This window comes from Balaenoptera acutorostrata, chromosome 20 (assembly GCF_949987535.1).
Source record: "Balaenoptera acutorostrata chromosome 20, mBalAcu1.1, whole genome shotgun sequence".
In the NCBI taxonomy this organism is placed as follows: Eukaryota; Metazoa; Chordata; class Mammalia; order Artiodactyla; family Balaenopteridae; genus Balaenoptera; species Balaenoptera acutorostrata.
Window position 1 is genome coordinate 49,000,259 of NC_080083.1, and position 12,566 is coordinate 49,012,824.

Sequence of the window (12,566 nt, forward strand, 5' to 3'; positions counted from 1 at the left end):
TTCTGATCTTGACCAGACTTCTGGGCTGCTTTTGGGGGTTTTGAATGGCTCATCACCAGACCAAATGCAGGAAAATTTATCTCGGAGCCTAATGTTTTTCTAACTGTGCTAGAGACATCTGAGTGATCTCCTGGTATTTTATTCAGAAAGGCTGGCCCTGGGGACTTCCCTGGTGGTGCAGTGGTTAAGAATCTGCCTGCCAAGGCACGGGACATGGGTTCGATCCCTGGTCCAGGAAGATCCCACATGCTGCAGAGCAACTAAGCCTGTGTGCCACAACTACTGAGCCTGCGCTCTAGAGCCTGTGAGCCACAGCTGCTGAGCCTGCAAGCCACAACTGCTGAGCCTGCGTGCTGCAACTACTGAAGCCCGTAGGTCTGGAGCCCATGCTCCACAGCAAGAGAAGCCACCGCAATGAGAAGCCTGTGCACCACAAGGAAGAGTAGCCCCTGCTTGCCACAGCTACAGAAAGCCCACGCGCAGCAACAAAGACCCAATGCAGCCAAAAAAATAAATAAATTTAAGAAAAGAAAAAAAGAAAGAAAGGCTGGCCCCTTTTGAATTAATAGAAAGGTATTCTCTCAAAAGAATCCAGAAAACACTCGTATCTAGATAACCCATATCTAGATCGCACCTAATTATTGCTTGGGACAGTTGATTTGAGGGAAAAAAATATAAGGATTACAATATGGATGGATTTCTTGGTGGATATAAACTAATACATTCAGCAGTATAATTTCCAAAAATGAAAGGTAGTGATGGATGAAGGAAAAGTTATAGAGAAATTATCTTCCTGAGATGTTAGGCTTTGTGTGAAGGATAGATTATGGTTTATAGTAATATCCTATCAATGTTGTTCAGTAGAACTTTCTGCTGTAATGGAAAGGTTCTACAGTAATCCCTTGGTAGCCGAGGAAATTGGTTCCAGGACCCCCTGTGGATACCAAACTCCTTGGATGGTCAAGTCTCTTATATAAAATGGTGCAGTCTTTGCATATAACCTATGTACATCTTCGTGTATACTTTAAATCATCTCTAGATTACTTATAATACCTAATACAATGTAAATGCCATGTAAATAGTTGCCAGCATGCGGCAAATTCAAGTTTTGCTTTTTGGAACTTTCTGGAATTTTTTTCAGATATTTTTGATCCGCAGATATGGACCTGTGGATATGGAGGGCCGACTTATAGCTGTGTTCTCCAGTATACTAGGCACTTGCCACATGTATCTAGTGAGCACTTGCAATGTGGCTAGTGGGACTGAAAGAGCCAATTCTAAAACTTAATTTGAATTTAAATAGCCACATGTGACTAGTGGCTACCATATTGAACAGCGCAGTTCTAGATGATAACAGCTTTTATGGTGCCTACTGATTTCAGCCAGCCAGATTTCATTAAAATCCAATGGCTTACCTATCAAATTACCCATGACATTTTTCACAGAACTAGAACAAGTAATCCTAAAATTTATGTGGAATCATAAAAGGCTAAGAATTGCCAAAGCAATCCTGAGGAAAAAGAACAAAGCAAGAGGCATACCCCTCCCAGACTTCAGGCAGTACTACAAAGCTACAGTAATCAAAACAGTGTGGTATTGGCACAAAAACAGACATTTGAATCAATGGAACACACAATAGAGAGCCCAGCAATAAACCCACATTACCTGCCATCAATTAATCTTTGACAAAGGAGGCAAGAATATACAATGGAGAAAAGACAGTCTCTTCAGCAAGTGGTGTTGGGAAAGCTGGACAGCCACGTGTAAATCAGTGAAGTTAGAACACACCCTTACACCATAAACAAAAATAAACTCAGAATGGCTTGAAGACTTAAATATAAGACATGACACCATAAAACTCCTAGAAGAGAACATAAGCAAAACATTCTCTGACATAAATCATACTGTTTTCTTAGGTCAGTCTGCCAAGGCAAGAGAAATAAAAGCAAAAATAAACAAATGAGACCTAATCAAACTTACAAGCTTTTGCACAGCAAAGGAAACCATAAACAAAACGAAAAGACATCCTATGGACTGGGAGAAAATATTTGCAAACTGATGCAACTGACAAGGGCTTAATTTCCAAAATATACAAACAGCTCATACAACTCAATAACAAAGAAACAAACAGCCCAATCGAAAAATGGGCAGAAGACCTAGATAGACATTTCTCCATAGAAGACATACAGGTTGCCAACAGGCACATGAAAAGATGCTCAACATCGCTAACTGTTAGAGAAGTGCAAATCAAAACTACAATGAGGTATCACCTCACACTGGCCATCATTACAAAGTCTACAAATAACTAATGCTGGAAAGGGTGTGGAGAAAAGGCAACCCTCCTACACTGTCGATGGGAATGTAAATTGGTGCAGCCACTATGGAAAACAGTATGGAGATTCCTCAAAAAAGTAAAAGTAAAGTTGCCATATGATCCAGCAATCACACTCCTGGGCATATATCCAGACAAAACTATAATTCAAAAGATACATGCACTCCTATGTTCATAGCAGCACTATTTACAATAGCCAAGACATGGAAACAACCTAAATGTCCATCGACAGATGAATGGATAAAGAAGATGTGATATGGGGCTTCTCTGGTGGCGCAGTGGTTGAGAATCTGCCTGCCAATGCAGGGGACACGGGTTCAAGCCCTGGTCTGGGAAGATCCCACATGCCGCGGAGCAACTGGGCCCGTGAGCCACAATTACGGAGCCTGCGCATCTGGAGCCTGTGCTCCGCAACGAGAGAGGCCGCAATAGTGAGAGGCCCACGCACCGCGATGAAGAGTGGCCCCTGCTTGCCACAACTAGAGAAAGCTCTCGCACAGAAACGAAGACCCAACACAGCCATAAATAAATAAATTAATTAATTAAAAAAAAAAAAGAAGATGTGATACGTATATACAATGGAATACTACTCAGCCATAAAAAAGAACGAAATAACGCCATTTGCAGCAACATGGATGGAACTAAAGATTATCATACTAAGTGAAGTAAGTCAGAAAGAGAAAGACAGGACTTCCCTGGTGGCACAGTGGTTAAGAATCCGCCTGCCAGTGCAGGGGACATGGGTTTGAGCCCTGGTCTGGGAAGATCCCACATGCTGTGGAGCAACTAAGCCCATGCACCACAACTACTGAGCCTGCACTCTAGAGCCCGCGAGCCACAACTGCTGAGCCCACGTGCCACAACTACTGAAGCCCGCGCTCCTGGAGCCCGTGCTCTGCAACAAGAGAAGCCACCGTAATGAGAAGCCTGTGCACCGCAAGGAAGAGTAGCCCCTGATCACCGCAACTAGAGGAAACCCGCACGCAGCAATGAAGAACCAACACAGCCAAAAATAAATAAATAAATAAATTTATTTTTAAAAAAGAGAAAGACAAATACCATATGATATCACTTATATGTGGAATCTAAAATATGACACAAATGAACTTGTCTATGAAACAGAAACAGACTCGCAGACATAGAGAACAGACTTGTGGTTGCCAGCGGGGAGGGGGGTGGGGGAGGGATGGATTGGGAGTTTGGGATTAGCAGATGCAAACTATTGTATATAGAATGGATAAACAAGATCCTACCATATAGCACAGGGAACTATATCCAATATCCTATGATAAACCATAATGGAAAAGAATATGAAAAAGAATGCATGTATATGTATAACTAAATCACTTTGCTATACAGGAGAAATTAATACAACATTGTAAAATCAACTATACTTCAATAAAATAAATTTTTTAAAAAATGGCTTAGATCCCTCTTTCCTGTGGCTTATTGCTTCTTCCTCTGGTTATACCACTTCCCACTCTGGGGGAGCAGGGAGTATATGGAAGAACCACACACTTCTTCCTGTCAGTATGGAGGAGGGCAAGAACTATAGAGGCTGATGGCTGAGTGCTGCTAGTCTGCCACACACTAGTCAGATTTCATCTAAGTCTAGACATGCTAACAGATTAAGGTGGTTTTAATATACATTTTCCCCTATCACATTAAGCATCTTTTCATGTGTTTATTAGCCATTCATCATATCCTTTGCTTGTGTTTCTATTGGATTGTCTTTTTCTTATTGATTTTTGCAAGTATTTTCTCCAAGTTTGGTATTTCTTTTTAACTTTGTTGATGGTTTATTTTCCCATCAAAGTTTAAATTTTTGTTGTCAAACTTGTCTTCTTCCTTTTCGTCTTCTCTATTTTATGTAATGCTTAGGAAGACCTTCCCTACTCTAATATTTTTTTTCAATCCTATATTTTCTTTATATATATGTATGTATATATATATAATATATATGGGTTTCTGATATTCTCTTCTGTTTATCTCTTTGCTTTTTTTTTTAATATTTGGTTGCGTGGGGTCTTAGTTGCGGCAGGCGGGCTTCTTAGTTGTGGCTCCTGGGCTCCTTAGTTGCAGCACGTGGACTCCTTAGTTGTGGCATGTGAACTCTTAGTTGCGGAAGGCATGTGAGATCTAGTTCCCTGACAAGGGATGGAACCCGGGCCCCCTGCATTGGGAGTGTGGAGTCTTATCCACTGCGCCACCAGGGAAGTCCCTCTTTGCTTATTTTTGTTTTAATTATTTAAGTTTTAGAGTGTTGGGTTGGTCCCATATAAAATTGCCACTTTTATATGCGAAAGTGGTTGACTACGTCCAGTATCATATAGTTAAACCTAATGCATTAATTAAAGCTTTTTATTAAAAAAATTTGAAGCACACACAAAAATAGAATATGATACTCAACCCCCAAGGACCTGTCACCCAGCTTCAACATTATCAACATTTTGCCAACCTTGTTTCATCTATCCCCACTTGTAAATTTTGCTGTGACATTTAATGACAAATCATTTTAAGACCTCTTTGAGCATGTTCTTACTCTACCATCTATTTATAGAAATTGTTCTTTGAACTGACCTGGAGAGTCTCTCTAGAAAAGCATCAATATCAACACTACTTACATGCACACATGTGTCACTGGTTAAGAAAACTGATCAGGCATATAACCAACTCAAGGGGAATTCCTGTGACTATGGCAGGAAATGTCAGTTCTGAGGATAATCAGCATTGAGATTACTGTGGCATCTCAAAAATGAACAATGGAAGAGACCTTTCAAGTCCTGGAGTTGAGTCGTTTAGGAGTTAAGACCATGTTTTCAGGACTGCTGCTCCAATCCCCAGGTTTTCTTCCTAACAGGAATATTTGAAGCATAGTTTTTAAATCCAGGTATCCTCCTATGATACTGCACTGTCAATGACCAAAAGAGCTGAGCTGAAGTGGAAGAACAATGGTTGAGATTGAGTACTGCTCATAGGTACTATTGACAAACCTGAGAGATGCTCAGAAGAAGGGTGAAAAGATAAAGGTAGATGTAAGAGAAGAAAAAAATACAGAGAAAGGCAAGCTGCATGAAAAATAAAGAGAATTCTATGTTGAAAAGAAAAGGAAGATAACACTCAGGAGCCATAGCTTCTAAACCCTGCATTTAAAATATACAGTTAACCATGATTTCTGTTCCTTTTCAGAATTATAGCATTCAGCCGGCCTGTGAGATATGAAGATGTGGAGCACAAGGTGACGACAGTGTTTGGGCAGCCTCTCGATCTACATTACATGAACAATGAGGTACGAAAGGTGGATGGTGTGCGGGCAAGGGAGGCCCAGCTGCCTACCTTTTTTCTCTCTGTTTAACTGAGGATTTCCTAGTTTGTTCCTTTAATGTCATCTGCAGGTTTTCATCGTCTGGAGCCTCTTTTCTTAATTCCAGTAATTCTGCGATTTCTCTTTTTTACTACATGGGAGGTTATGTAGCTATGTCCATTCCCTCTGCTCATTCAATGCTGGTAGCTCTAATACTCCATGGTGGAATCAGGTACGGGATTAGGTTCAGGGCTTATATTGTCTCCTTTACATTTTGTAGGTTATCTTTTTCCTTCCAGCACAGCCTTAGTAGCAGAGGGTTCAGTAGGGCTGGGGAGGTGTGGAAAACTGGTGGGTAGATCCTCTATTGATAGGCATAAATGCTGGATTCTTCTCTCAGAGTTTAACTTCTGATTGTAGCTGGTTCCAAACGTTAGCACCTACTCTAATGATTTCTTTAACTCTTAGTCCTCCTGACCCCTCCCGACAGCCATTTTGTTTATTCATACTTTGAACATCACCCAGGAAGGAATTCTTTTGAATGTCAGTTACTTGGCTGCTTTCCCAGCTCCAAGGAACGTGCTAGAGGCTGCAGTCTGCTTAGGCTGGTGCTTTGCATTAGTCTGAAAGGCACTGTGTTTGTGCCCAGTAAGGAGCCTGCACCTTGAGGGAACTGAGTTGGGGGGCAAGACAGGAAAGCTGGGCAACCTCATGGTTCTTTGAGAGTCAGGTCCTTACTTTGTAGTTTTTCTTGTCTTTTTTTAAAAATTTATTTATTTATATTTATTTAATTTTGGCTGCGTTGGGTCTTAGTAGCTGTGTGGTCTTTCTCTAATTTCGGTGAGCAGGGGCTACTCTTTGTTGAGGTGCACGCTCTTCTCATTGCAGTGGCTTCTCTTGTTGCAGAGCGTGTGCTCTAGGCACGCAGGCTTCAGTAGTTGTGGCACATGGGCTCAGTAGTTGTGGCTTGCGGGCTCCAGAGCACAGGCTCAGTAGTTGTGGCACACGGGCTTAGTTGCTCCGCGGCATGTGGGATCTTCCCGGACCAGGGCTTGAACCCATGTCCCCTGCATTGGCAGGCAGATTCTTAACCACTGCGCCACCAGGGAAGCCCCCTTACTTTGTAGTTTTATTTTATTGGTTGAAAAGTTAAGAATTTCCTCTACTTTGGGGCTTAAATCTGTAGGAGATGAGATTTGTTGGCAAAAACTCTGTGGTCCTCTTCATATAAAATGTACAACCACAACTGGATATATGCACTGCCAAATAGTTAACAAAAATAACACCATCTGATTTTTGCTTTTTGGATAAATTTTAGAAATACAGCAAATTTGAAAAATAAACCACTAACTCTATAGTTAATAAATAACACAGATGTAAGTATTTTAAAGTATGTAAAGTAACACATTTTAAATACAGGATATGAGAACCCTCCCAAATACAAATGTCAAATCCATAGAAGTTTTAAAAATTTCAGCTCAAGCATCAATGACTATATAAGAAAGTGAGGCTAAAGTCAGCTAGCCAATCAGCATTAAAGAAGGTGTTCTTTAGTTAGTAAAGACTTTTCTGGATGATTTAGTACTACTTGTTTCTCTTTCCATTAATATTTCCATTAAGAATTTCAGATGTCCCAAAATCCGTTTTCAAACTCTTTTGCCAAGGGAGTGACTGCCCAGAATGTTGGGCATTCCTTTATTCAAATGTTTATACAGATACTGATTTTAAAGCCAAATATAAGTAATTGTCATTATTTTTTGAGTCAGTGAGACTAATTTATTTGAGCATTTATTTTTCATCACTTTGTTTTTTGTTGTTTTTTGTTTTTGTTTTTTGGCCACGCTGCACGGCTTGCAGGATCTCAGTTCCCCGACCAGGGATTGAACCTGGGCCATGGCAGTGAAAGCCTGGAATCCTAACCACTAGGCCACCAGGGAACTCCCATAATTGTTACTATTTTAAATCATTCATGTCTTTCTGTAGTCTGCTAATGTCAGTGACCAAGAATTGACTAATTTACATCTTATTAATTTCAAATGTCTCAACTATTTTTCTTTTCTTTGCCCTCTAAACCCTGCCTTGTCAGGATTTGTGAACCACAAATGAAAAAATCTGTTGAGATTTTATTTTATTTATGTTTATATTTTTGTAATAATAGCTTTATTGAGATATAATTCACCTACCATAGAATTTACCCTTTTATTTTTAAATTTACATTTTAAACTGTATAATTCAGTGGTTTTAGTGTATTCACAGAGTTGTGTAACTAACATCACTACCTGATTCCAGAACTTTTTCATCACCCCAAAGAGAAATCCTTTACTTCTTAGGAGTCACTTCCCATTCTCCCCACTCCCCAGTCCCTGGCAACCACTTATTTACTTTCTGTCTCTCTGGATTTGCCTGTTATGAACATTTCATATATATGGAATCACACAATATGTGGCCTTTTGTGTTTGGCTTCTTTCACTAAGCATGTTTTCAAGGCTCATCTATGTTGTAGCATGTCTCATACTTCATTCCTTTTTATGGCTGAATAATATTCCATTATATGGATATACCACATTTTGTGTATCCATTCATCTGTTGATGGACACTTGAGTTGTTTTCACTTTTGGCTATTATAAATAATGCTGCTATGAACATTTGTGTACAAATTTTTATATGTACAAATGTTTTCAATTCTCTAAAATATACCTAAGAGTGGAATGGTGGTTCTTGTAGAAACTCTGTATTTAACTTTTGGAGGAACTGCCCAACTTTCGCATATCAACTGGTACCACTTTACATTCCTACCAGCAATGTACGAGGGTTGCAATTTCTCTACATCCTCACCAATACTTGTGATTCTCTCTTTTTTTTTTTTCTTTTTTAAAAAAATTATAGCCATCCTAGTAGGCGTGAAGTGGTATCTCATTGTGGTTTTTAATTTTCATTTCCTTAATGACTAATGATGTTGAGTATCTTTTCATGTGCTTATTAGCCATTTGTTTATTTTCTTTGGACAAATATCTATTCAAATCCTTTGCCCTTTTAAAAAATTGGATTGTTTGTCCTTTTATTGTTGAATTGTAAGAGTTCTTTATATATTCTGGATACTAGACCCTTATCATACATTTGCAAAATTGTAGTTTTTTTTTTTTTAAGTTAAAACCTACTCCAGTAATTTCTTTATCTTCCCCTATCTCCACCTGCCCCTTCCCCACCTCCCCCAACACCAGTCCTTATTTATCCCTACTTTGAATGTTACCCAGGAAGGAATTCTTTTACAATATGATATGATTTATAAAATTTTCTCCCATTCCATGGGTTGTCTTGAGGTTTTATTTTAAATACTGATTTTACTGTTTGTTTTTTCCTGGCCTGGGGTTTAGAGTTCTCATTTCCTTGTATTCTGAATCGGGAACTGAAGAAATTAATTGGATTTTTGCTTTATGTTTGCCACAAATACATAAGATCTGACATTTTTTACGTCTCAGGCAAAGCATACTTTTGCATGTTTTAATACTAAGTACTCATAATATCTTCTGCTTTTAACAGTGAGTCAGGCTTATCTGTACCCTCAAGAACCATCTCTTTTAATACTTCAGTGGAATGAAAACAGAGGAAGTAGTTTTTGGTTCTAGTCACTGATTTTTTTTAACCTTTATACATTAAGATACTAAACCCTTCTATGCAGTCTAAGTTTGTCTTCTTATTTGAGTAACGTTTTCATCCTCTGCCTGCCCCCTCCTCCTCCTGTGCCTTTTCTGCTTATTCTGTTAATGTCAGCACAGGGTAGAATGGGACATGATTCTACTGCTTAATTTGGGAAGAAATATGGGGCCTATAACCGTTTCGGATTTGATGCTTTGGAGTAAAGGGTATTATTTTTAGAGATGAAGCTTCTCTTAGAAAATATCTTGGGGGGGGGTGGGATGAATTGGGAGATTGGGATTGACATATATACACTATTGATACTATGTATAAAATAGATAACTAATGAGAACCTACTGTATAGCTCAGGGAACTCTCTGTGGTGACCTAAATGGGAAGGAAATCCAAAAAAGAGGGGATATATGTATACGTATAGCTGTTTTACTTTGCGGTACAGTAGAAACTAACACAATATTGTAAAGCAACTATACTCCAATAAAAATTTTTTTTAAAAAATGAAAAATTTTTTTAAAGTATTTTTATACCATCAAAAAAAAAAATACCTTGAAATAAAGTACTGATATGTGCTACAGCATGGATGAACTCAAAAACGTTAAGCAAAGTGAAGGAAGCTAGATGCAAAAGACTATGAATTGAATTGAATTGAATTGAATTGAATTGAATATGAATTGTGTGATTTCATTTATATGAAATGTCCAGAAAATGCAAATCTCTAGAGACAGAAAGTAGATTAGTGGTGGCCTGGGGTAAGAGGTAGAAAAGGGGAGTGACTATGAATGGGCACAGGAGATCTTTTTGGAGCAATGGAAATGTTTTGAAATTGAATTGTGGTGATGGTTGCACAACTCTGTAAATTTACCAAAAATTATTGAATTGTAAACTTAACAAGAAGGAAAAGAAAATATCTCTATGGTTTCAATTAGATCTTTTAAGACCCCATAGTATCCACTGAGATTGTTTTCCTCCAAATTTATTTTTTTGTTGTTTTTTTTGCTTATTTTTGCAAACTAAAGACTTATGTTTTATGTGATTTCCTTTTTCTGTGTCCTGTGTCACAGCTCTCCATCCTGCTGAAGAACCAAGATGATCTTGATAAAGCAATTGATATTTTGGATAGAAGCTCAAGCATGAAAAGCCTTAGGATATTGCTGCTGTCCCACGACAGAAACCATGTAAGTAGCCCCTGTCATGGCCTGACAGCTGAAGACAAAGCTTGCTGTCCTTCAGGAGTCCACCTTGCTTCCTTGACAGAATTTTGTGTTCCTTAGTCACTGCTAAAGCGAGAACGTAGGTGTGGCCCAGCCCACCGGGGCAGTAGCCATTTAACCTTCTGCCTTTGATCTTACTGCGAAGCCAGATCATTGGTGTTAAAATGGCAACTGAAGGTGACTTGGCTTATGGTGTGGGAGGAAGGGAAACATTTTATGATAAAGGAGGAAATTCTTTTTCTCTGTATTTATGTTCTTTCGACTAGATTTGGACCCCAGCAAGAGAGATTTGCTCAGCGTGGGGGAGCTAATTAGCAGAGGCTGTCAAGGATTTGAGACTATCATGCTTTGTAAACCCAACTCCCGCAACTCCTCGGCAACTGTGACTTTCCCTTGGGACACATGTAGGGAACAAGCTTTCCCTTCTGTTCAGTGGAAAAAAGGCCATGGGCTAAAGGGCCTCTTGTAATTTATCAGCTGCTACCTTACCAAATGGCAGCAATCTATGGGGGCCTTCAGAAGCGAGGGATCATCCCTTATGTAGTTTCCTCTCCTAAAGGGTCCCTGGGGGCCTACATTTCACAAGAATGCTTGTAATCTGGGTCTGTCTTCTAATCACTGATGGCTCTACCAGTTTTCTTCAGATGCATGTTCCTGCAGGTTTCTTGGCACTCTTTCCTTTCCTTATGCTTGAAGACAGCCAACTGTGGACAGCTGACATTACTGCCTGAGAACTATGGACACCCCATACCAGGACAGAGTTTAGATGGAATGGTGCTTTATGCTGACCATTTATTTTTAAAGAGACCTTGGACTGTCTATTGATTAGCGAAAGACACAGGAGAATGCGGTTAGGAAGGCTTAGAATAAAGAAGACATTCTCCAATATTATCGAAGTGTCCTTGAGCATGAGGACTGGTCTTCTCTCTCACAATGTCTTTGTTTCTGGATGTGTTTTGGGAAGTATTCTGAAGTAAAATATGTACTTTATTATTTCATTTCTCTGTTCAAGTTACTCACCTGCTCCTTGTAGTCCTTCCTCATGGCCTGTCATGTAAGATCTCAGTGTAGCCTAGCACCCAAGGTTTATCACTAACTACCCTTCCTTTCAACTCCCCAGTCTCATCTTTCCAAGTTCTTCAGCATGCTTCCACTATTCTGCAGTTCTTCCTTCTTCCTCTTTGCCAGACCATGGTTGTCAACCTTTTTTAAGGCTCTAGCTTGATTTACCTGCTGCAGTTTGGTCAGTATTTTTGACTGAGACCATTTTCATTATTCCCTGTTCCTTTAGTCATTGGATATAATTTGCACACTAGTTTATAGGTTCCTGAGTAATTGCCCTCTAGTTGTTGCATATTTGTAAGTTCTACCCCAAAAGATTATAAGCTCCTTGAGAACAGGAGCTGTGTCTTGTTTTGGAACCTATCCGCTTAAGAGAACACAGTGAATACTTCTTGAATTGTTAGCAGGAGTCAAGCAGAAATCATATTCTGCAAACCCCTTCTTTACAGAAGAAGCTGGAATTGGGGTTTAGTTTAATGATGTGATTGTTTAACTGGGAACTAGCACCCCTGATGGTGATCCCTCCACTCCCCTGATGAGAAGCTGTAGACAACTGGTTCTTTGCATTCTCTTTCCCATCCATTAAGGGGTGCACTCAGCTGCAGATACTGCTGCAACACCAGAGCTGTTTGAAAGATGACCACCTGAGCTCTGACACTCATGGCGTGGCATTAGATATCGCATAAAATAAGTGCCACATTGATGCCTCTCTTTCTAAGGATGTTTATTTTTTAAAATTATTATAAATCAGTATAACTTATTGTAAACTTAAAAAAAAAAAAAAAAGAGGACCGTCTTACATAATCCTAGCACCGTAACACAATTGATTGATTTTTGCATACGCCCCCTCTTTGGCCATATGTATACACACTGTAAGTGTTGTCATGGTATTTATACAATTTTCTACTTTAATTTTTCACTTAACATTGTCATGTACATTTTTCTGTTAATATACAGTCTTCATGATTATAATTTATAAGGATGCATAAGTCCATTGAGTGGA

The 12,566-nt window shown here is 39.2% G+C and overlaps 1 protein-coding gene across 3 annotated transcripts in view; it reads left to right on the forward strand.

Annotated features, from left to right (window-relative positions):
• Nucleotides 1-12,566, forward strand: part of MAP3K3 (mitogen-activated protein kinase kinase kinase 3) — a 60,725-nt gene that overhangs the window by 21,831 nt on the left and 26,328 nt on the right. For all 3 annotated transcript variants that reach the window (XM_057536207.1, XM_057536205.1, XM_057536206.1), the window contains 2 exons: nt 5,522-5,621; nt 10,352-10,465. In XM_057536207.1, coding sequence (XP_057392190.1) covers nt 5,522-5,621; nt 10,352-10,465 — 214 coding nt within the window. The remainder of the gene's footprint in view (nt 1-5,521; nt 5,622-10,351; nt 10,466-12,566) is intronic.